This window comes from Montipora foliosa, chromosome 5 (genome assembly GCF_036669935.1).
Source record: "Montipora foliosa isolate CH-2021 chromosome 5, ASM3666993v2, whole genome shotgun sequence".
Classification (NCBI taxonomy): Eukaryota; Metazoa; Cnidaria; class Anthozoa; order Scleractinia; family Acroporidae; genus Montipora; species Montipora foliosa.
The window spans coordinates 38,112,215-38,137,214 of record NC_090873.1 but is presented as its reverse complement, the minus strand read 5'-3'; the positions used below and the strand labels follow the sequence as shown (position 1 = coordinate 38,137,214).

Here is a 25,000-nt window from a genome sequence, read left to right as displayed (position 1 = left end):
CGCATATAGTTACACGCATGTGTAGATAAGCCTAAAGGGAATCAGCTTGGAAATAATGCATTATAACACTGGTCCGGCCATCAATTCATTGCAAGTCTGAGGAAAATTATGTACAATAAATTAAACACTATAAACTAAAAATGTCAGTGCCTTAATTATCAGTGACCATTTTGCCTTTTAAAACCGATTGACTTCTAAACCGAACCCCACTGACAAATAAAATTGTCTGGCATAATAACAGACAGAGTAAAATATTATAGGAAGTCTGAACTCCCAGGGGTCAATGGTTGCCAATGTGACCAAAAATTGATTGAAAGGTAACAGCTTTCGATAATTGTTGTGATGACTGATTACTTCAGGTAACTTAATTGCATGTGGCCATGGGGATGAAAATAAGCAACTGGTGTCAGTGCAATGCAAGTAATCAATTCAGTTCTTTCAATTTATAATAGTACTCATTTGAAATGGTTATTTCTAAGAGTTAGTCCATTTTAGGGTAGTCTATTTGGGTACTATTATAAAAGTCCATCAGGGTAGTCCATGGACTGGGGGTCAGTGTTTTGTCCACCACCTGTGATTCCTTGTTTATAATTACGTATATAAAGGGCAAAATTCTCATTTATTAAAAAGGTCAAAAACGCCCATTGTTGTGCAATTTTCTAAGAAGGCATTTCAGTGTTAGTGTCAATGAAAAATAAAATGTGTGAAATTCACCTGAAAGAAATTTATTTTATATTTGTACAGCAATGCCAAATCAGTTTTGCTTGGGACAATTAACAAAATTAATGACAAATACCCTCAGTCTCAGCCAAATTCAGCATTGAGTAACTTTGCTTGTCACTATGTTATATGAGATAATAAAGTCATCAGAGCCTTACAATAACTTACTTTGAAACCCCTGCATCTTGTCGCTCCCCATTTGCTAATGCCCTGTAGGTTGAAAATAATAAAAAATTTATTCTACCATTTTTTTTTTTTTACCATAAATTATTTACTACAACTGCGTGGTGGTGTATAAGCTTTTCCAATTGATACATGAGTAATTGTATAAACTGCAAGCCAATCAAAAATGCTATAAGTGTGACAATTGGTGTACTTTGCTTCAATCTGTTTTGAACATCGTGCAGTAATAGTTGTGATAATTTCGAGTAAATTAAGATCATTAACCCTGCAAATTTGTGCAAGTCTGAAATTTCGCTTACTGAATGATAACTTTAAAGAAGTACTAAGAACTAGTAATTGTGTGAATAATTTTGAATAAAAATTGCAAAATGATTTTTTTACAGAAAAAAAAGCCTTAAAGAAAAACAATCTCGTGAAGTGAATGCAAGAACTAATCTGAAGTGGTCGCTTGTTTGTTAAAAAAACACTTAACACAGTACCTATATGATTTACATTGTTTTTTTATTTGTTATTATTTTAGGTGGGTGACTATGAAGTATTCCAAGATAACTTGATCTCATCTTTATACCTCCAACATAAAAAGTGCATGAAAAATTTGATAGTCACTTTTAATGTTACGTGGGCCCCAACAAATAATTAAACTATTTTAAATTCTCGTGAAAGAACAATTGCAAAAAGCAAGGGTTATTTTACCAGTGGATTGAAAAATATTAAATTAAACTTTTTCACTATTCATTTCCAATAGTCAAAGCAACGATTCCGTGGAGACATCAGCTAAAACTTCGGGAAGACAAAGCCAGTCAGTCTTGCCGTGAAATTTAAAACTACCTCGATTCGCTACAATAATTTCATTACCCGGTTTCTAAAACAGAGCACTCTCTTCCGATACATTAAGATTTACATTGGTTTATTAGCTAGAAAAGATATCAATGAGTTGACAAAATTACTCTCGACATCCTTAATTAGAAATTAACTTGCCATAAAACTAGTACTGATTAGTCGAAAAGACCGCTTACTTGAGAAAATTCGCGTAATCTTCGCCTCTTGTTGTTGTATCATCCGTTTCAACTGCAAAGGATCTTGACAGCTCAGGAGATGAGAGAGTAGCATATCTCTTATGTAGCAGGGGCTGTCGTTCAAATGGTAGGACCATTTTCTACTCCAAACCTGTAGGAACAGGGATTATTTCACCCTCCACAACAAAATGTTGATGGCACTCACCTCACGGTGCGATCCTTTGGATTAGTGTTACCATGGAGATGTTCTTGTTGATCGCGGGCTCGCACCAAAACTGTGCGCTCTCTAGGTCGCTCCTCGGTTGTTCAATTATCAATAGGGAAGCTTAAGCAACAGGAAAGCTGGAAGACTCAGGACGGCAAAATGACGAAATAATGTCGCGTAAGATTAGGAATGCACTGTCTCGCGCGACATTTTTTCGTCATTCTGCCGTCCTGAGTCTTTATACAGCCGTCCTGTTGCGTAAGCTCCCTAATTATTCCATGAGCGCGCGTTGGATATGAGTTAGCTATAACCAGTCTCATATCCAACAAGCGCGAATGAAATAATTGTTTTGTTAAATTCCTTAAACTCCAAAAGTTTGGAAATACAAGCGAAAAAGCGAGAAATTCAGAGCGAAATCGAAAAAACTTGATGAAGAATCCGACCTTGTGGTCAGACAGACGCAGGCTCATTACAAAAATCATTTCTTGCCTTTTCACGTACTTCTAAACGTCGGAATCGATCGAAACTCTCCACAAACAAGGGGTTTAACAAAACTAATTGAGTTGTCCAGTGGATGGGGCTTTATTCAGTCCTTTTAGACCGTAGTCCGTGTTCTTGGCGCTGACCAAATAAAAAAGCGGACTCGGGGGATGAGAATGAATAAACCGGAAACCAAGAGTTCCTTCATCCCCAGGCCCCAGTTGTTCAAGGGATGGATAGCGCGATCCGCCGGCAGCATGTTCTCTACCTTGAATTGACGATTATCGTTAATTGTTAATTTGCTTTCAATTTACTATTATCGTGATTTCAGAATACTGAAAGCTTGATATGGATTATGGGAAATGAACATATTTCTTTTAAAAGCGGAACCCTAATGTCTGGGAAATTAATAACCCCTTCACTTAACCGCTAGACTACCACATCACTACCTGGAAGGATGTCATTTTTTATTAATGTCAATAATTTTTTCTTCCAAAAGTGCCGCTGTAAACGTGTATTAACAGCCGCTAAGAAGCAAGCTTACAAAGTGAAAAATGTCGGTTACCAAAGTTCAAGAGAAAGCTAACCATTTTAAAATCAAACTTTAGACTTAACCATTATTCAGCAATGATTTTATATATATACTAATTAGTTTTGGTAAATAATCGGCACATTTTTAGTCAGTTGATGTTTAGTGGTTAAGTGGATAAAAACAGTAATTCCTTCGAAGTGGGTGCTCCGGGCTCAAATCCTGTCCAGGGACTGCTTTTACTTTTTTCTTTTTATTTGCTACCACAAGTCCTGCGAAACAGTGTTCTGAAATAACGATAATAGTAAATTGAAAGCAAACTAACTATTAACGATAATCGTCAATTCAAGGTAGAGAACATGTTGCCGCCGGATAAATCCCAATCCACTGGATAACTCAATCGGTTACGCTAGTGTTTATCCGCTGGATAGTGCCCTATTTATCCGGTGGATAGTGCCCTATTTATCCGGTGGATAGTGCCCTATTTATCCGCTGGATAGTGCCCTATTTATCCGCTGGATAGTGCCCTATTTATCCGCTGGATAGTGCCCTATTTATCCGCTGGATAGTGCCCTATTTATCCGCTGGATAGTGCCCTATTTATCCGCTGGATAGTGCACTATTTATCCGCTGGATAGTGCACTATTTATCCGCTGGATAGTGCACTATTTATCCGCTGGATAGTGCACTATTTATCCGCTGGATAGCGACATCCATCATTTGAACAACTGGGGCCTGTTCATGACAGAACTGATTCTCGTAACTTGCAGGCCCGTAGCAAGCACAAAATGACTGGGGGGGCTGAGCGAGTGGCCCACATTAACTCCTCCTCCTCCCCCCCCCCCCCCCCACCCCCGCTTCTGTCCCTTGGTTAAAGTATACTTCTTGGTACATGTCAGATCACTACATTTGTCTACAATACTTTTTGTTCTTGTCTCTAATTTTCCGTTTGTGTTGACTTTCACGAAGTAGAGAACTTGTTTAGGATATCGTTCGCGGAAAATTTGTCAAACAATTGCTTTCGGTTTTCTTTCTCCCCAACGAAGTCATTAGCTACGTCTACAAGGGTCAGAGCATCTGTTCTGTCCTTGTGAACATGTTGGTTGTTTTTGGCAGAGCAAAAATACGATTTCGTTTGTTTACACAATTCCAAATTGCACATGTACAGAAGAACAACAGTACATAATCTTACTATGATCGACAATACTTTGAAACTTTAGCTTCCATTGACAGCTGTCCATTTTAATAAAAAAAATTCCACTTTTGTAGCAGAATTCAATTCAAGTCTGAAAATTTCTGGGGGGGCTCGAGCCCCCCCTGTCCCTCCCCCTGCTAAGGGACCAGCGTAAGGGATTGCTTTCTCCCTGAAAAGAATTCTTCTTGGGGGCAATGTTCCGTCTATTATCCTTTGGACAATTCCATTCTCTCTAAACTGTGGGAAACACTGGTTCATCCACTATGGCAATGCAAAGGTGATGGGGCCGACACAGCCATTATGCCACTTCCTGGGTCATATGTCTGTGGGCATGCGTAAGATACTGGCAATTCCATGGTAACGGTGCGTTGACGTTATGGTGTATCGCCTTGGACATAATGGCTGAAATAGACATTCACTCGGAACACTATTCGCAATGATTAATTAAGCTCGTTTCGTCAGTTTATTTGTTCGTGGTCCAAGCTCCTGGGGCTGACCCCTCGGTTCTAGAAATCAGGCTACTTTTTGGGCAAATACGAGAAAGTCACGGTAAGTTGAAAACGGTTTACCACAAAAGACGAGACTTGTTTTTCCGAAACTCCGGAAAACTTAGATGGAAATTTATGCAATATAAGGAGTTACATTTCTGCAAACGGTGGCCGTGTAGCACTTATATTTCAACCCCATTTTTTTGTGAGACGGTGAAGTTCTATTTTCTACCCATGCAAACCATGTGAGCTATTTGAATTGACCAAAACGCATACCTGAGTATTTCTTTTTTATTAACTGTATGGAAATTGATTTACAAAGCAATATAGCTCTGCTTCCGTAGATTGCTTACAAATTCCCGCGCATGTCAATCTGCGCTTGCTCGCTTGCGCCCCATTGCCCGCGCTTAGCACCATTCTCGTCCCCAGAGCCCTCCGTTTCTTTTAATAACGTGTTCGGCGAACAGAGGGCTCTCCATTTCGCCGACCACGTGTCCAAAAGAAACTGACCAGGCGAAACGAGGAATTTAAGTTATCTTAAACAAAATTTAATCATTGCTTAGTTTAAGTTGATGTTTAAGTCTTTCTTAAATGAAAGTTTAAGTAAATCTTAGATTTGACTTTTAAGAACACACAGAAGGCTCAAATTTAATACAGGCTTAAGCATTATTAAACTTATCAAAACACACATTTAAGTGTCTGCTTATTCTCCATTAAATGCTCCTGAAAAGAATATTTAATTTTTTATAAACAAATGTTTAATTTTGTATTATATTCGAAAGAAAGTTAAACGCGTCCAACCCAAACTTAAAGGTCAAACTCGTGTATTTAACAATGAATAGCGCCCGGATTAGTGCAAGTCACTGTTGATTAACTTGCAAATTCTCAGTAAGTCTTTTCGCAGTTCTATATTAGGGCATCTTTGATATGCTAATTGCTTGCCTGGGTAACTTGTAAAACAAAGTACAATGTGATAGTATGCAGTATTTCGCTAGCTATTGTCAACCAAGACAATTATAATAAATGACGCACTGATCTTCAGGTTTAATTAAATTGATTTATTTCCAAACGTTCTTAAACAGCAGGCTCTGGGGAAGAGAATGGCTAAGCACTTTCTTCCTTAATCTGTTCTAATCTATAATTGGTTGCGTTGATTTTCTCTGTCTGTTGAGATTAGCCTATCTAAAGCTACTTTAATTATGACCGCGGTTTACAGCACCCGTTTGAAAACCTGCTCTAATAACAAGGAAGAAGTACAATTTCAAATGGGGCCTCATGCGTGGTTTTGAAAAATCAGTTTCGTCGTAATTTTGCTCTTCGTCCCGGACGAGTTCTGTGTCTGTCTGAATCACCCTCTTCTGGCGGATTATTGTGGTTAACTGGATCTTCTCTGTTTACACTGGATTCCACATCTTGCATTATGTTGTTCAAACGCCCGATCAGTCTTTCTGCGTTGCCAATACGTTCTGCGGAGGAAAGACTTTTTGCATCAGTAAATCAGTGTACAGCTCTCGATGGAAACTAACTCTTGTCGGGTTGAAAAAGAATTGCCTACGACTGCATTAATTACTCCGAAGTTATTGCCCTTACACATCGAAAGTACAAGCAAATTTGACTCAACATGCCTTGCTCCAAACTCCAACTGCTTCTAACGCGTTGTCTAAGGGCCTATTTACACGGTACGATTTTTGTCGCATGCGACAACGGCTTACGACAGGCCCACGACATGATTTACGATTGTTGTGTTCGTCAGAAAAAATGTCGTAGCATTTTAAAACATGCTTTAAAATGCTGCGGCAATCGTCAGTCATGTCGTAGGCCTGTCGTGAGCTTGTCGCATGCGACAAAAATCGTACCATGGGGAGTGGGGCTAGTGTAATGGTGATCATGAGATCACTCGCCTCTCGCCAACGTGGCCGGCGGGGTTCGATCCCCAGACTCGCCGTCATATAAGAATTGAGTTTTTTGCGGGTTCTCCACTCTGCTCCGAGAGATTCTCCCTGCGGGGTACTCCGGTCTTCGTCTCTGCTCAAAAGCCAATGTTCGACCTGATTTGAGTTAAATTGCTTTGATTTCTATGTATAGTTCTCCCAATAAGTTCCCCAGCGCTAGAAGACTTTGATACTCAAAGTTCATTATTGTAGTACTTAGCAGGATAGGATATGTATTGTCATTGCCAAACTCAGCCAGCGCAGTTTAATTCAGTTAACTGCCATGCTTTGAATTTAACAAAAAGAAAAGAATAATAATAATAATAATAATAATAAAATAAGACAATTACCCTTACCTTCAGCGACGGAAATGTTCTCTGCGCAGCTGAATACAAATGCTAACAGGAGAATGACTTTAAAAACGTCCATTTTCATTAATAAAACCGATCGCTAAATTTCAGCTTTGCAACTGATCATGAAAGGCTGGATTAAAATGTTATATATGGATTTAAGGAACCGTTGACGTGTATCTTTTATACGCCTTTCGCAAAGAAGCCTCCGGACTTCCTTAAGCGCCTTTTCGCAGAAGTCAAGTCTTTTCGCGTTTGGAATCGCATGATTGAAAAATTATCAGACGCGAAGCAGGAGATCTTTTTGTGCTGGGGTTGTCATCCATGAAGCAATGATGTCTCTATATTTACAATACAATACAATCCGATACGAATACAATATAATAATGTTTTCAGCGTACAAAATCAATTCACGTTTTCAAGTGCGACTTTTCATTCGGTAACTCGTCAGCTTCTTGCCAAAGCTACAAAAGTTGTGGCGGAAGTCGAAAGGCTTTATCCTGAAATTTATTTAAGTAATCATTTTTGTCACGCTTATTGCTTATGAGTTGTCAAAACTCATCTCGGTGTTGGCTATTTAAGGTTTCGTATTCAGTTGCTTACGACGGTTTGTCGTGTTTGCCGTATACTTGATGCTAAATCTCTTCTAGAATTCGGTTTATGAAAACGCCATGAAACATTGGTATCTTTTTTTTTTTTTGCCCCCATCAGCGCCAAAAGTGTCTATTTTTATTCCAATAGGACTTAACTGCAAAATACCCTGCCACCTCGAAGCTATTACCAAAATTGGGTGAATTCCCGGATAGGCTGCGGAAACATCCAGCTTAGTGGATACGCGAATACGCACTCGTTTTCCTGGTTCCCAGTGTTTATTCTTTCTGAAGCGCTAAACAAAAAGAGCGAAGGACATTGATTTATATGTAGTTCTCGTTCATAAAGTACAATGATCGAGTGAAAAACAATGATGTATCTTAAAGCGCGATCAATCTACTTGTTGATATGTATTTCTCCTTCTTAAAAGCGCGATGATCGAGTCGTTTTACAGTTCGGTTTCTTACACTCAGTTTTCTCGAAATAGCACTCGATTCCTGATTAAGCCTAAGCGCTCGTTTCAGTGATTAGGTCTAAGCACTATTGTAAAATTTTAGCTTTCATTTTGCGGTTTGGTTAACGGATCACTACTGCCTTGTGAGAATGGCACTCGAAATTGAGTACAACGAGGGAGTTCGGTCGTTTCGATACAAAGTCGTTTCGATACAAGTTGATTCGATACAAATTGAAGTCGTTTCGATACATCATCAAAGTTGATTCGATACACGTAGAAAGTCAATTCGATTCAACTCAACATATATGTTCTCAACCGTTAATTAGTGGTCTAACCGGCGAAAAAACTCCAATCCCGGTAAGCTAATGAAGATACTTCCAAGCGACCACAGTTATGTAAACACTTTCAACGGTGTCTTCTTTTGATGGGCGGACAATTTGCGAGCATTGTGAGTCTCGCATTTAAGTCTGAGCACCCATTTCAAATAGCACAGATAAACAGCATTTAAGTATAAGCACCCTTTAGAACAGTCAGCTGTCAATAACTGTGTGACTCGCATGATGACTCGCATGGCTCGCTCTAGCCTGCGTTGCAAGCGTTCCCGTTCAACAAAAGAGCTTCGAAACGATTTTCCGCAAACTGGCCGCGCGAAAGTTGAGGCAAGAAACTGAGTCTCTTGCCCCAACTTTCGCGCGGCAAATCTTTGCGAAGCTCTTCTTACCCCTCAGAAAACACGTGCATGAACTTAATAGAAGCACGAATGAAACAATGTTAAAATGAATTTAATGTGATCCGATTGAATTAATTAAACTGCCTATTATGAGCATGATTACCGTATAAAAGGTGGGAAAAAAATTAACATGCATTCGATCATTGATCGCCGTACGAGACACATTTCCAGCAACGCAAACAACTAACCAAAAATGGAATCTACCTGGGACGGTGATTGCATCCAGTGTAGACAGCCTGTCCGAGAAAGACAGCAAGGTATTCAATGCGACGGTTGTCACAAATGGAATCATAGGACGTGTAACACAGGTAAGTGTCAAGCAAACTTGTCTTCTTAACATGACATTAAGATCCGGCAACTTCGTGACTGCCTCTGCCCCGAAGGAAGATAACAAGTGCAAAACGCAGTATAGCTTAATTGGACTCCTTAAACAGGAGTACCTGTTGTTGCTTTGTGAACCTCACATAAAAGAAATAACGTACCAACAAAACAGCACTAAAAGGATGTTTATTTCATTCTCATTGCATAAATAAGAAAACGACAGGATACATTCCGTAATTAACTTGTAGCTAGACGTTCAATGTAACATACAGTTTTATCTTCTAATAGGAATTTCTCAAAAACAATACCGGGATGCTGTCCGGGCAGGTGCCAATATCCTTTGGTTTTGCCCAGTTTGTCAAGTAGCAGAGACGTCAACCTACATACTCGAATCAGAAGAGTTCAACCCGCCACTTAATTCTACGGCCGAGTCAACAATCTACGACCCACCGATCGCGACACAGGCAGCTATTGACGAATCTTCAATCGAGTGGCCAATCTTGGAGGATCCCAATGAGAGTCAAATGGTAAGAAATCAATTCAGTTCAATTAACTTGATTTAAACATCATCGCGCGGCATAGAGACAATCTTCACGTATTTCTATATGTTTGAGGTCAATTGTAAACTCATAACTGCGAAGATCATAGCTTCACTTGATTATTTATTTTTTCTCACCTTAGGAATGGGATGCGGTGAGCGGTGAAGCAGAACTCAGTAGAAGCCCCCTTACTATCCATGGTGCTAGCGCTGAATCTTCCCTTGATGATCCCTCGGTGCACCAGCAGCAACCAGTTTACGATGACCGAGTCACCTACGAAATAGTCGATGAGGGTACTAAAAGAGGGAAACGGAAACTCGTCGACTCCAGAGGCTACACCTTCAGCGTCCAGCGTCGCCGATGTGGTGCGGTCGACTGGCAGTGTTCAGTCAGACCCAAAATGAACCCGTGCAAAGCCAAAGTACGACAACGCGGTGAGAGATTCGATCCAGGACCTCATGGCCACAACCATCCAGCACAAGTGGGGGCTGCTGTGGCTGCGAAAGTCATATCCCGTGTGAAATCCAAGGCGAAAGGGGATGTCTTTAGGCCAGCACCAGCCATTGTTGACGAGGTGAGTTTTGTTGAGTGAGTTTTCCATAATGTTTGCAAGATAATTTGACATTTCCGCTGTAATTTCAATTCTAAAGATTCAGAAAAAAAAACAAGTGGTTTTCGGTCCAATGATTTCCCATACTGTTTTTAAGCACTTTCACGTGGGTGAGTAGCTTGAACTACTTGGCAGTTTAAATAACAGTACCAACCTCGGCAAGAGGCTGTCACTGACAACTATCATACTTTAGAAGGCCAAGAAACATCTCTTTACAATTGTATGGATTCAGTTTCATATTGTTGTTACATCCAAATGCTTGAATATCGGAGACTGAATATTTATCAGCCAATTATTCGCCAAAGGCGAGGTGAATAATTGTCTTATCATAATAAGCATAACAACATAGATTATTATTTTAAAAACATGCATTTCCTTTAAAACAATTAATTTCTTCGTCTGTCACCTCGACAAAACGGCTTGCGCCATTTTGAAAAACCGCTTAGGTTATTATCGTGTTATAATCACCTCAAGGGCAACCAATCAGCGAGGAGAATTTTCAATAATCACCTATGTAATTATACTAACGCTCATTAATGACGGAGACCCAGGTACAACCTCAAGTGCTGTCAGTTCATCAACAAACTTGATCCTAGGACCTCAATTGCTAAAGTAGGTCATCTACCATGATTGCGCAAAGGATGGGCCCCAACCAGGATCCCTGAGAGATTCCACCGTTAAGACGCAGGGAAGTCGATGGGTTTGGGCAAATGCGCACAAATTGTGTTTTGTCTAGGAGGAAACTAGCAACCCATCTTACTAAGCTTTTATGCAGAACGTAATTAAACAACTTTGATAACAATACCTTATGATCGAATCCCATATGGAAATCTGCGAAAAAAAAACCTGGCAAAATTTCCTCTATCAAGAGCCTCAAGGGCGAAGTAGAGCAAACATACAGCTTGAAATTCATTATCATTACTACTACTCAGTCTCCTCCGGCAATTTTTTTCCTGGAAAATGTCTTAAGATTAGGAATTGTTGGGTGCTTTCCTGATTTTAGCACTTCTTTTACCACTAACAGTCTTGCTTTGATGCTTTCCTGTTCCTCATCCACATTGTTTGCGGTGGTGGTTTGATCTGTATGCCAACAGGGCACCCCTTGCCTCTAGTGTTCTCTAATTTGTTCTGGACCTTCCCGGTGTTGTTCCTCCCGTACATATTCTCTCTTCTCTGTATCTCTTCTCTTTCTTCCTCCGTTAGTAATTCATTTCTTTTCAGTACTCGTGCCCGATCTGCCAGCCTCTGCTTCGTTGTTTGGAACAAGCGTCTCTCTCCAGCCAGACCTTAATTAAGGAGGGGGGGGGGGGGTGTGGCTTTTAACTACAGAAAGACGATGGTTGCTAATGAAGCTTTTTAGTCAAGAGCGCTATTAAAAGGTTGCATGGATGGTTCTTTGAAGTAATTTTTTCAATGGAAATCTCACATCACTTGAATCAGAAGGCGTATGCGCAGCTAGTTCTAGTCCTCTGCCGTGCGTTTCTGTGAAACATGTAAAAACTCTCAGGAAACGAATGGAAACCGGATGGGAACAGTCCCATCAGTTTTCGTAAATTTTAGCGTGCAATCTGTATTTGGACAGAAAAAGGAACTGATGTTTTGAAAAGTGTATTTTCATCAAGAGAGGATCGATAAGGTAAGAGAACGGATTCCCCATGCATGGGCGTCTTCCTAAAATCTAATTTTAGCTACGCAGCTATTTTTAAAGGCACCTGATTGGCCAGCTGTAATGTCGTAATGGAATTTTAAATATGCGTGGCATTGGGAACGAGAAATTATAATAGCTTTGAGAAACTAAAAATAGACTTAAAAAACTTTAATGGGGCATGGGTATCCGTTCGCTTACCTAATCTCCTCTTGTTATTATCGAAGTTTGGTTAAAATTTGCTTTTCCAAGCACCCAACAATTTCATGACAACTCACAGCTGTAGTTTTTCCCATCTATTTACCCATATGAAACATATCACTAATAGCTGGCAGCAAGGGTACCAGTCATGATTACCTTTGCGTCACCAACATTAAATTGAACAGTTATTGTTTTACTTTCGATATGACAGTTCGCGACATCTATGTTAGCTACAAAATTTCCCTCCACTTTTCCAATGACAGACAAAACCACTTACCACGAGCGCAAATTTTCACGCTTCCAGATACTTCTATGAAATTGACCGGGATTCTGATTGGTTCATCACATCGCAGTGTAGGGGCTTGTTGTGGTTAGGGAGCGAATTGAATAACCACTCTTAAATCGTAACTAAATAATCTTTTAGCGATTTGCCTAATCCTCTTCTAAGAAATAATTTCTAAAGTTATGACAAGAAAATTTTAAACTGCCCCTGGCCAAACATTTTTATTATTTTTTCATTCGCATAGACTCATCTCGTAAACGGCTTGCAGGCGAAAATATGTACCACTTTTAACGAGGCGCGACTACTTATCTACCGTATCTGCAAAAAGATCTATTAAACAAAAAATGTAGGTTACGGATGTTTTAACATGATCTTTATGTTGGGTATTTAATGTAACCAGAGGTTCAAAGAGTAGCTCTTCGCCGGAGCGTGATTAGCGTCGTTGCCAAAGTCGTGTTTAGGAAAGGTTTTAACGAAGGAAGCTTGATTAGCCTCTGTTATTCCAATTCCGTGATCCGCTCGATTGCAAGTCGCGCCCCCTCCACCAATCATCAGCACAGCTCCATCACCGCCGCTCCAGTCGCACCAGAAGCCGATTTGAGTCGCATTTTGAATATTACCATTGCATGTAGCTTGTTCGAAACCATCCGTTTTGTCATACTGGCCGCCATATTGAATTCTGCAATTTCCCAAGCAACGATCGGATGCCCACACTCTACCATTTCTGAAGTCACCATAACTGGTCATTTTCGTCCGGAATGTCTGTCCACCCAGACAGTCACCTGTGGTCTGCAACAGAGCGGTATGTTGAGGGTCATCACTGCGCGTGATCTTGAACTCCTGACCGCTGACCAACCAAAACGCTTGCGATATCATGTCAGTGTTGCTAGATGGATTAGCTGTTTCTCCAAACTCAACATTCTTGTCATACCACCATTTTCCACTATCAATCATCCAGTTTTTGGAGTCGTTGTTCGAAAATCGAGCGGTGAGAGTCCAAGCTTGGCCAGAAGTTGTCATGTCACAATACAACTAAGAAAGAGGTATTAAAAGAGGCAACTTGTCAATCTGTTATGTAACAATACGCTTCTAAAAAAGAAAAAACATAAACATATCTCATATGTCGTACCAAACTGCTGAGCAATAACTGCAGTTTACTAACTATACTGGCCTTTTCCGTCAAAACATTAAACCGAGCACGCTATCGAAATAACAGTCATTTTTAACTGATATTTTAGCGTGGTTTTACACACAAACCACAAAAAGGTAAAGGATACAAAATATAACTTAACTGGCACGAACATGCTCTCATTACCCAAAGTAAGAAGCACCAAGCATGGTCTCAGGTCTTTTCGGTACTTTGCGGCAAAGACATGGAATGCGCTGCCGGATTCGATTCGTGACATGGCCGGCACAAAGGAATTCTTAAGAAGTATTCGTCACGTAGCTTTCTAAAATTGATATTATTGTAGTTACGTAGTTTTTAAAATTGTAATTTTTAATTTGAAATTATTCATGAACCAATAAATAACTAGATTTCTTAGGAATTTTAGATTCTTAAATTCTTAGATTGTTAGCTAACAGGGCCGTAGCCAGTATGAGGCAAACCGAGGCACTTGCCTCAGTCATTTTTTCGTGATTCTTTAAAATAAAGGGTGATTCCAGAGTTGTCTTTAAAATGTACTCATCATAAACACCTAGAATCCCTAAGTAGAGAATTTAACTATGGACATTGCCTCAGTCATAATTTTTTTTCTGGCTACGGCCCTGGCTAAATTTTATCTTTCCTTTCGTTTTGTATTTCATCTGTTTATTTGTGGGCTTCCTGTAAAGTAGCTTTTAGCTAAGTGGAGTGCCACGTAAAATAAAGTTCTGTATTCTGTATTCTGTAAATCTATGCATTTACAAGTACAAGGAAAGGTTACGTTTATACAAACGTTGGCCGTGTAGCACTTATATTTTAAACAGAATATAAGGCTAGTAGGGCTAACGCTCACATGGTTCATATGGGATAGAAATCTAGCTCTTCACATTACACTCTATTCAGTTAACTATGTATTTACAGCTATCTTTGTATTGCAGGTAAAGTTGGCTGTCAAGTTGAAACCTATTTTCTGCTAAGTGAAACCTAATTGCAAAGAACTAACTTAACGCCTGTTTTCAGAGAGCTCAACGCTCGTTGGCAAGCTTCGTTGTACTTCAGTTTTGTGATGGAACAGTAGTTCGTCGCGCGTGCGGAGTGTGCTTCCATTGTATTATTTAGGTAATTACTGGGTTGCCGTATGGCAAACCCAGTCTAGAAATGGAGGGCATTTGTTCGGTGTTATTATTTTTTTTCTTCCGTGTCGGTAAAAGTCTTGCCTGTCCCTCCCCTGGTAAGTGGTATCTTTGTGCATAGAGCCTTCTGCGCGTATTTTCTTAGGATCGAGAGGGTAGTGGAACTGCGTAGATCTCTCTGGTGGACACAGTAGAATAATTAACTTAGCCTGCAATGGCGTCGAAAGTCATGTAACGCGAATGGCGTTTTACTGGATCCTTAAACAAGTCAGTTGGATAAACTACGCAGGCGGTGAAAACCAACACCTGGAATCTCAAAAGCGACGAGTAATGGACTTCGACAACAATCTGTCGCCCGTCGAGCAGAAATCAAAAGTGAGCTGCATTTCTAAAATAATATTTACCAAGTGTGCTGTTATGTAGAACACTGAAACCAAATGGAAAATCTCTGGTAACTTATGGGTTCAACAAAGACAGAGAACGAGTCGAACATCTTAAGTGGATCTGTGATCAACTCTGCACAGTCTTCAGGTAATGTGACAGCCAAGAATTATTTGAAAGAAAGCTTGTCGTCTATTTTGTGCTTCATTATTCAAGGAAACGGTTCTTCATGGAAACGGTTTGATCCTGAAATTTTAGTTTGTTGAAATATTGCGCATATTTGACACGATTGAGTTTTTTCGCTTCACGCACGCAATAATAGCAAATATGTTGTTTATTTCAAAAAATTGTTCGCTGTAAAAGGTGGCCTTTATGAATTCATCATGTTTTATTATATGTGTGCTGGATAGTTTTTATGGCAATAGTAAAGCATTTTCTTGTTATTCAAGGAAAATATTCTTCAGGAAAGGGTTTGAACCTGAAGTAACATGGTAATTTGACACGATTGAGTTTCTTGTCTTCACGCACGCAATGAAATAGGAAGAGGTTTTCGCCTCTAATAGCAAATATGTTGTTTGTTTCAAAAAATTGTTCGCTGGAAAAGGTGGCCTTTATGAATTCATCATGTTTTATAATTTGCGAGCTTAACTGGATAGTTTTTATGGCAATAGTAAAGCATTTTCGTGTCAAAATGAGGTTAGCGTTTTTCTGTTGTGCTAACTTAATTAAATATAAATATACATTCTGCCTCGTGAGTTTGTTATTCTCGTTAACCAGCAATGGAAAGTCATTGCAACGCGAATGGCGTTTTAGTGCATCTTATGTTGTTTGTTTCAATAAAATGTTTCGCTGGAAAAGGATTCTGTGATATTTTCTGCCTTTGTGAATTATAATATCATGTTCATTGTTGTGTATTGAATTTTCGAGCTTAAGGTTGAAAGGTGATACGGGAGGATATTTTTAGTATAACTCTGTAAGCAGGAAAGGTTTCATGAAAATAAACAGGTCTGTTGGAAGCGTGCTTGAGTTTCAACAAAATGAGCCCAAAAATCAGCAAAAGATTGTGACGCCGGTGAATAATAAAGTAGCTGCTAAAATAACCTCGTCTTGGAGAGTAAATTTTTGACTTTGCAGAAACAATGGAGGGCGATTGTGATCTTTGTTTTGAATTCGCTCATTTATTGTCAAACTTTATAAAACTTGACAGAAATGGAAACTTACGAAAACCCGATATCTTGCCATCATTTGACACAGATGCTTCACTGTTTGGCAAGTAAACATGCCGCGGTAACTTACTAGTAATCACGGCGCCCGCTGAATTCCGGAATGTCACTTTCCATTTTGCGATTTATTTGTGGAGCCAAAACGTAATATAACAAAATTGAACGTAGCAAAAATCTCCCAAAATGTTTGTCGCTGATCGTAACTGTTTATATTCTATATTCACGGTTCAAAATTAATGTTGTTTTCATGTAAATATGTTATTCTCGAGCGGCCGTCCTAGAAACTTCCTTCTGCTCTTTCTGAAAACTGTGTATCAATATTTATTTACTTTTGCATCAATATTTGTTTTTGCATAAAGCAAGCTAACAAAATCTGTACCTTGCTAAGTTCGCACTTTTTAGCGTTAATAGTATTTTCGGTCCAATGCTTCTGTTTTACGAAGGCGTATATGTTTTTGGTCACCCATCCAGACACTAATCCCGCCGGAGAGGGTTTAACTTTAGTAAACTTTAGTATTACAAAGCTCTCAGATGCTCAGAGGGCACGCTTAAACTTGTGGTGAAAAGAAGTTTCTCACTTCCCATTTATTTTCTTCAATCTTTCTCGGTTCAGTACTTTGCTAGTAACCACATGTCTTCTCAGGCTATTTACCCAAGGCTTCTACCATGGCACTACAATGATAGACAATACCAAAACAATATCGTGCACTGTTAGAGCTACATATTACGCAAGGACAGATTTTTTTCGTCGTACGAACGTGTGAGAACCTGTGAGCCAAAGGGCCTCTGCTGGTATGACTTTTGGGTGACCCCTTAAATGGTCTTAATGACCCCCAACTTGAAAAAATTGTCTGAAACGGTGCACGGACCATAGGCAACCCAGTGTACCCTCAGGGAGGGTCTAGTTTGATATAATTTATTTCTTTCGTTTCCGCTCTACCAGTATTTAAGGTTAATATAGTCATTCTTATTTCAATTTCGTTTCGTTTACAACAGTTAACCCAAGTGTCTTCGGCCTGAGCAATTTTTTTATGTACGATTTTCAGTGCAGCCCTGCTTTAAACAATTTTGCACAAATCTTTTGGCAATGCCGAGTCCTTTGTCGCGCTACCAAGGCAGTTCACAGTTCCAAATAAAGCATGTAAACGTGTTTGAGGCTGTTAGTAATTATTATTCTCGTTCCCAGAGCTGCGATCTCTTTGGCCAGCGCCACGGATCAATCTGAGGCGCTGGCCAAAAGGACCTCAGCTCTGGGAATGAGAAGTCATTCAGTATAAACACGCTGGAGTGTTTGCTACCCTGGTGGAAGTTACACTGTTTTAACCAGGTAATTGCCAATTTTACCTAAGTACAGCATTAAAAAGTTTGTACTACGAAACTTATCCTGGGTGAGATTGTGGTTCAATCTGACTCCTGGCTTTATACTTTGTGATAAAAAAAAGATAACTTTTTAGACGTCGCTTACATGAAACGGAGAGTGTACATGTAAAGTCGATCATTTTCGTATGATTATGATTATTTTGATCATAAGGGCGCCTATGATTATGTTTCTGGACGTTCCCACTAAGACGTAAGCGACATAACAGCGTTAGTTCGTGCTTATGACTATGATTATGAACGTTATGTCGCTAGTGGGAACTAGGCTTTACAGCAGTAGACCCAAATGTTTTCGCCTCCAGCAGTTTTTTTTCCGCACGCGTTTCAGTGCAGCTCAGAATTTAAGACGAAATTCGATAGAAAATCGAGCAATTTCAGTTTTTAGTGGACAAAAATCTGGCACCAGAATAATTTTAAGTATTTTACAGTCCTTTTTACATTTCGTGAAAGGTAAAGATATAAATATTTGCCCTTAAATAACACCGGAAACAATTTCCCATGGGAATGAGAAAAATTAAATTTCAACGTTCAGAGAAATTGTGCAAACACAGGTAAAATTTCATCATCAGTTTCATTTCACCAGTATTTTCAAGTGTTTCTTACGAAGTTCAACAGTTGTTTTTGACCTTTGGTGTTGCTAGAAATGATTCTTTTTTTGAGAAGATATTTAAAACAAGGTTTTTGTCCACTTGTTACTCGAACTTCTGGTCCGTTTGTATATTCCGTTTGCAGTCCTTTGTCTCTCCACCAAGGCAGTTAACAGTTCGAAATCGGTCAGTGTTAAACGCAGACTGCAGACTACAGTACGCTTGTCAAATAGGATCAAAATGTCGAAATGTCAATATATATGTTCAGATTTCGATATGTATGCCCAGATCCAAATATAAATGTCGAAATGTCAATATTTATCTCCACTTGCAAGATATTTTTTAGGGCATCTCCAAATTAATGAAACAGGCTTCTAAAGCATAGAGAAATCCATTTAAGACATTTCTGATGCATTTGCAAAAGTTTGGTCGTTGGTTGCCCCTGATATGTGTCCACAGTTTGGAAAAATATATGTCCAAATCGATGTATGGATCTCGTTTTATACTTCCTCGGAGACCCAGGGGCAGTCAGTCGAGACGGGACGTGAATCGGGACTGGCGTAAAGTTTTCAAGTAAGGCGAGAAGAGCCCTCTTCTCGCCTTACTTAAAAGCTTTACGCCAGTCCCGATTCATGTCCCGTCTCGACTGACTGCCCCTGGGTCTCCGAGGATGCGTTTTATATTGCCTCGTTTTAATGTATTTTTCGACATATATATCGAGGCTGCAGTGTCGACATATATCTTATGCAAATGAGCTGACCCGTATCCCGAGAAGAACGAAAGCCAGGCTGTACCAATCAAAAACACGGCGGCTCAATGGATTCCAAATGTTGATGTCTTCTTCGATTCTCTTGTCTGTGTGATACACGGCGCCAGAACTCAGTTGTCCACTGATGATATAGATAGCGCAGTATTCTGGTGTCGTCAACTAGACGAGTAAGAACAAACATTAACGTTATTACTGCCTAGAGTAGCGAAATTAATGCCCGGTTAAGAACCTTTCATTCGAGATCTGCCGATGTTAACTGCATTCATAACAAATCTCAGAGATGAAATGATATATGAAATGAATCATATATGAACAGCGGATATGAAATCAAGTGAAGATATGATCTTCGCAGTTACGAACGCAATTTTTACAAATGCGTAGAGAAGGCTGAAAAATTCAGGTTTTCAACGGGGTTTGAACCCGTGACCTCGCGATTTCGGTGCGACGCTCTAACCAACTGAGCTATGAAGCCACTGACGTTGGGAGCTGGTCATTTGTGGGTTCTAATGGTCCCGTAAGGAATGAATCAATGATTAATTGGTATATGAAATGAATCATATATGAACTGCGGATATGAAATCAAGTGAAGCTATGATCTTCGCAGTTACGAACGCAATCTCAGAGACGTACTCGATCTCAGAGACGTACTCGATTCTCAGACCCTTAGAAGAGAATTTAAGGTTGATGGGCAGGAAGTTTCTCAGACTCTCCTTTCGACTAACCACACAGGTGCTGCGGGAAGGCCAAGATATGCGAACTCCGGTTGCTTAATTAACAGTGACAAGAAAATTTTGCCCTTATGTTATAAACACGTAGTCGCAATGAGTTCTCGTAAAATTTAGGAGAAATATCACTAGCTTGTTGGGGGTGCAAGGATGGCGTAGTGGTGAGAGCATTCGTCTCCCACCAATGTGGCCAGGGTTCGATTCCCAGACTCGGCGTCAGCTTCTCTACTCTGCACCGAGAGGTTTTCTCCGGGTACTCCGGTTTTCCCTCTCCTCAAAAATCGACATTTGATTTGATTTACTTTCACTGTTAATTTCAGTTTACAGTGTCCCCAGTTAGAGGGTCTCAATGGGGGTGTAGCAAACACGGTACACGGTTAAAACTTTCGCGATTTCACGGTGCACGATTAATTTTTACATCAAATAATTGTTCAGAGCTTAGGAAAAGCTACAAACAACACGGTTATCCGGACAAGATAATTCACGACACACGGTTAATTTTTTGGACGTTTCACACCACACGCTTAACCCCATTGAGACCCTCCAATTATTGCTCCAGCGCTAGAACGACTAGACACTTAAATAAAGTTCCTTTCCTTTCTTTTCCTTCAGAAGTTTGTTTAAGGCATGAGCAGGTAATTTGTTGGAGATCTTGTTTGAAGTTTGTCCTTTCTTAGTTGCCGTATTTTGTCGATTCTTGTTCCAAGCCAAGCAAGCGTGTTTCAATGAGGAAAAATCAAAATGTGAATGATCTCGTTCTCAGAGACAAAGTGGAAGAAAGTACATCAATAAAACTCTAATTTTTCACCTTGAACTGACAAAGTTTCCTAACGATCTGTCACATTACGAACTAGTACGTCTGTGATTTCTAAGTTTAGCGTGATTGCTATTCGATGGCATTTTGACAGTTGACTCTGAAAAGGCTTTATTTCCCTTTTCGTTTGCTTGCTAATGATTTGTTTGCTTTCTTCTAAAACTCGTGCGATTCAAGAAAAATTCATTGACTAACTGGTGAATTCCACAGTAAATTTCACTTGAAAAAAACGATATTGCACTCATCGCTTCGTGATTCATGCGATAATCTGGGATGGTCGGGCGGGGACGAATCGGGAAAATAGGAAGCGTTTGGGTTTTCCCAGCCCATCAACCTCAAATTCTCTTCGAAGGGTCCGAGAATCAAATACGTCTCTGAGATTTCTTATGCATGCAGTTAACATCTACAGATCTCAAATGAAAGGTTCTTGACCGGGCCATGATTTCGCTATTCTAGACAGTAATAGCGTTAATATTTGTTCTCACTTGTCTATTTGACGACACCAGAATACTGCGCTATCTATATCATCAGTGGACAACTGACTTCTGGCGCCGTGTATCACACGGACAAGAGAATCGAAGAAGACATCAACATTTGGAACCCATTGAGCCGCCATGTTTTTGATTGGTATAGCCTTGCTTTCGTTGTTCTCGGGATACGGTTCAGCTCATTTGCATAAGATCACACGCCGAAATATATGCCGACACTGCAGCCTCGATATATATATATATATATATATATATATGCCGAAAAATACATTAAAACGAGGCAATATAAAACGAGATCCATACATCGATTTGGAGATATATTTTTGCAAACTGTGGACACATATATTGCAAGTGGAGATAAATATTGACATTTCGACATTTATTTTTGGCTCTGGGCATACATATCGAAATTGAACATATATATTGACATTTCGACATTTTGATCCTATTTGACAAGCATACTACAGACTGCAGACCAGGGGTAAAATGCAGACTGTGTTTGGGCCGACTAGGCGCCAAATGAACGAATTGCGAATGGGCCATTTCGGAGTTCATGTCTGCCTCCTCTTCAAAGCGAGTATAAGTGCAAAGTTTTTGTGATGGTAATAGACCACTTTCGATATATTAAAATTCAGTCCTAAACAAAAGACATCATCTCGAGGCTCTGGGGAATAAACTCATACAAATCCTTATATTTATTCCCCAGAGCCTCGAGATGATGCCTTTTGTGTAGGAGTGAATTTTAATATATCGAAAGTGGTCTATTAGTTCCACATATGAATGAAAACTAATTTTCATAAGAAAAACCTCGCACTTAGACTCGCTAAGAAGAGGAGGCAGACATGAACTCGGAAATGGCCTATTTGATATTGATTAGGTCAAATGTTACGGTTGCACATGGTTTAGGTCGAAGCAGTTTCGTATCGGGGACCGTGAATTTTACGCTCGTTTGTTGACGTTATGCACTTCCCTACCGTTTTAACGCACAGAATATGTAAGTATCAGGTTTGCAATTTGCCTTTACCCAGTAAGTTGCTAAATTAGGTTTTGTATTCTTCAGTTTTTACCGTAGGCGTAGATGACGTAAAATGATCCGAAACAACACAAATGTCACAAATGGTGGAATCGTCTGTACTCAAGGTTGTAAACAATCATGAGATGACCGGTATCAGTAAAGCATTGTGTTCTACAAACTACGCGTCAAAAATTCTCTATGCAAATTGTCCCCAACTGTTGAAAAAGCCCAAACCCCTTAGGCCTAATTAGGCCACAGGTAATCCAGGTTCACTGTGTGTGCCACATAGGTAGAATAATATAGAGAACATATGAGGCGAAGTTTAGGTCTAGAAATTTGCAAGAAAATGGAAATAAAAATCGATGAAACTTACCATGTGGTGAGCTGTTGTTGTCTTTAATACGTACACGAAGTTTCGGGGAAAATGGTCCCAGTTCACCTTCCTTCGATTCATAGTGTAGTGGCAAGGTAGGGACTCCGATCGACCCAAAACAAGCACGACTTTTTTCGTGAAAATCGAATCCAGTCGCTAAACAAACACGCCAGGCTCGTGGAACATGAATTTCTCTAAACCATGAATCCACTAAAGCATCTCCAGGTAGCAACGCGAAGCCACCAAACTCCGTAGAACTTGTAAGTTAACCTGCTAAAATGGCGGCCTGAAACCGTTGTCCTCGCAAAGTGTCCAATTCGTCCGGTTTCGAATTCCCCGCTCATTCTAAGAAACCGCTGGATTTTGGTCTAGCCGGCGCAATTTGTGCACCGGGACGAGGCTAACCCTGTATTAGCTTTCCTTCCGTCCTTTTTGCTTTCGTTTAAACTGCGCTACGAGTCGAACAAATCTTAGAAAATGGACCAAGAGAAAGGTAAAGATAGCAAGAAAAGGAAACACCGAAGCCGTGGAAAGGAGTGTGCAGCAGCTGAGTGCAACAGTTATGAATATAATAGCGATGGAAGTGCGTCTGGTTTACGCTTTTTTAAATTTCCTACGAAGAACCCTGCAAAAGCACGTTGGTGCAATTTGATCAAGCGTCAACACGGAAGAGACGGTTTTCGTGTAAGCGAGAACACTGTAATATGTGAAAAACATTTTAGGAAACACGAAATAATCAAAGGTGCTGGGGGAGTGAGGAGCAGATTGGGTAAAGGTGTGGTATTGTTTAAGTCTTTGTAATTTTACAATAACGCTGATTTTATGACAGTCTTGTATCACGACTACATCACTGTTGAATTGCATTTTGATGGAAATCTGTTTATATTCCAGCTGTTGAAGTGCGTAATAATTATGATAATCTTGTATAGTTTGACTTAAAAGAAATAAAACAGTCCATTGTTATGCTATTTCTGGGTCTGCATCCTTTATTTGTGTTCTACATGTATGTATACCTTGTGGTATACAATGAAGGAAGCTGATTTAAGCTAAATCAGAAATTATGATTCTCAAATCTGAAGGGGTCTACTACCGGAAAACATTTTGTAATTGTAAATTTTTGTTTGCTTTGGTTTGGTTTCATTTCAATTTTGTTAAATGAACTTTCCTTTCCAAATAGAAATCATGTTTTAGAATGCCTGTAAGTATGGACACATGAAAAAAGGTACCTTGAACTAAATTGAGGTCCAAAATAGAAAAGCTAGTTTTGTGAAGAACTGCATATCTGTTGTCTTCTGTCATGTTTTGTCTGTGTGTGATTTTGGAGAGAATTCTGCTACAAAGGTTTATCAAAATCCTCTAACATTGCATCAATGTGAAAAATTCACGTTCTGAATGTAGGAGTGGAACCATCAATATTTAACTGGTCCTCAGTTACACCTTTGCCACGGAAACCTCCAAAGGATAGAAGCAGTTCTTCAACAAAGGCCTGTACATCAACTACAGGTGCAGGAGAGACAGTGGTCATGTCACACATTGAAATAGTTGAAGAGTTAGGGTCCACATGTCCTCTGGGAGAAGTTGAGGTATAAATATAACTTGCATGCTATGACCTTGTCCCTAGTGGTATTACATCCCTAGAGTCTGGATCAAGTAGTGCCTCCTTGAAGTGACAATAACATTGGGCATGGAAACAATAAAGAAGAATCCTAAACAATGCCCTATCCCTGATAATTAGGAAGGCTATTGTCAAGGAGAACAAATGAAAAAAGAGGTTTATATGAGGTGCTACATTACCCAGAGTTTTAGGTCACATTCTTTTTGAAGCCCCATGAGATTTCAATTTTTTTTTTAGTGGCAGGGGCTTCTCACTTGTTGACATATTTCTTGTGCTGCTTAAACATAAAATTTGTACTTTTAGGCATGTAGTGTGTATTTTTCTTTCCTTAATGAATGTCTTATTTTATTGACATTTATAGTTTACATGTTCCAACAGTAGTGCTGGGAAAGGTGAAGTAGGAACTAGGTGTTCTTTGGGAGATGTTGAGAGGGTCTTTGCAAAACAGACTGAAGATAAGTCCACCCAGACATGCTTCCTGTTTACCTCTGAAGTTGACTCAATATCCATGGACCATACATATGCATTTAGCTTAGGAGACATCATTGATATAAAAGAATCAAGGCAGTCTATACAGGAGCAGCTTGAAGTAAAGGAGGAAATATTGATAAACCTTAAGAAAAAAGTTGGGCAGCTGCAAAAAGAAATTGATGAGTATAAACAACGGGAATTTACACTTGAAAAGTTTAAGAATGACAACTCTGCGATTAAATTTTACACAGGCTTTCCCAATTACACAGCGCTACTAGCATTTCATAATTACCTCAAACCAAAAGTAGCCAAACTACAATACTGGGGTGCAAAAAATGTACCTGACTCCAGACCATATCAGGAGGAAGGGAAAAATAAGCCAGGCCGCACGAGGCAATTAAGTTCTTTAACTGA

At 39.6% G+C, this 25,000-nt stretch overlaps 4 protein-coding genes and 1 long non-coding RNA gene across 6 annotated transcripts in view; 2 read left to right on the top strand and 3 right to left on the bottom strand.

Annotated features, from left to right (window-relative positions):
• Positions 1 to 2,129, bottom strand: part of LOC138004104 (calponin homology domain-containing protein DDB_G0272472-like) — a 32,002-nt gene extending 29,873 nt beyond the window's left edge. Inside the window, exons 1-2 of the mRNA XM_068850518.1 lie at positions 1,920 to 2,129; positions 889 to 930 (exon numbers count right to left, since the gene is read on the bottom strand). Coding sequence (XP_068706619.1) covers positions 889 to 930; positions 1,920 to 2,056 — 179 coding nt within the window. The 5' untranslated portion in view covers positions 2,057 to 2,129. The remainder of the gene's footprint in view (positions 1 to 888; positions 931 to 1,919) is intronic.
• Positions 2,130 to 5,853: 3,724 nt separating this feature from the next.
• LOC138004153 (uncharacterized) lies at positions 5,854 to 7,337 on the bottom strand. Its single transcript, XR_011123741.1, has 2 exons — positions 7,104 to 7,337; positions 5,854 to 6,282 (listed from the first exon to the last, which is right to left on the bottom strand). It is a non-coding gene; the product is annotated as an uncharacterized lncRNA (long non-coding RNA).
• A 1,728-nt stretch (positions 7,338 to 9,065) lies between these two features.
• On the top strand, positions 9,066 to 10,324 carry LOC138002700 (uncharacterized). The gene is made up of 3 exons (XM_068848693.1): positions 9,066 to 9,180; positions 9,482 to 9,720; positions 9,875 to 10,324. The coding sequence occupies exons 1-3, from the start codon at positions 9,066 to 9,068 to the stop codon at positions 10,322 to 10,324; spliced, it is 804 nt and encodes a 267-aa protein (XP_068704794.1).
• Positions 10,325 to 12,303: 1,979 nt separating this feature from the next.
• LOC138004114 (uncharacterized) overlaps positions 12,304 to 25,000 on the bottom strand; it is a 25,253-nt gene continuing 12,556 nt past the window's right edge. For both annotated transcript variants that reach the window (XM_068850537.1, XM_068850536.1), the window contains one exon: positions 12,304 to 13,503. In XM_068850537.1, coding sequence (XP_068706638.1) covers positions 12,859 to 13,503 — 645 coding nt within the window. In that variant the 3' untranslated portion in view covers positions 12,304 to 12,858. The remainder of the gene's footprint in view (positions 13,504 to 25,000) is intronic.
• LOC138004477 (uncharacterized) overlaps positions 23,824 to 25,000 on the top strand; it is a 1,994-nt gene continuing 817 nt past the window's right edge. The window contains exons 1-2 of the mRNA XM_068851006.1: positions 23,824 to 24,083; positions 24,477 to 25,000. The exon at positions 24,477 to 25,000 is cut by the window's right edge and continues 817 nt beyond it. Of these exons, the coding sequence (XP_068707107.1) occupies positions 24,024 to 24,083; positions 24,477 to 25,000 (584 nt within the window). The 5' untranslated portion in view covers positions 23,824 to 24,023. The remainder of the gene's footprint in view (positions 24,084 to 24,476) is intronic.

What these genes read in the sequence shown, in the direction of transcription:
- LOC138002700 (XM_068848693.1), top strand. Translation starts at nt 9,066, where the DNA reads ATGGAATCTACCTGGGACGGTGATTGCATCCAGTGTAGACAGCCTGTC. An exon ending in TCATAGGACGTGTAACACAG is followed by an intron (nt 9,181 to 9,481) that starts GTAAGTGTCAAG and finishes ATCTTCTAATAG; the next exon opens with GAATTTCTCAAAAACAATAC. An exon ending in ATCCCAATGAGAGTCAAATG is followed by an intron (nt 9,721 to 9,874) that starts GTAAGAAATCAA and finishes TTCTCACCTTAG; the next exon opens with GAATGGGATGCGGTGAGCGG.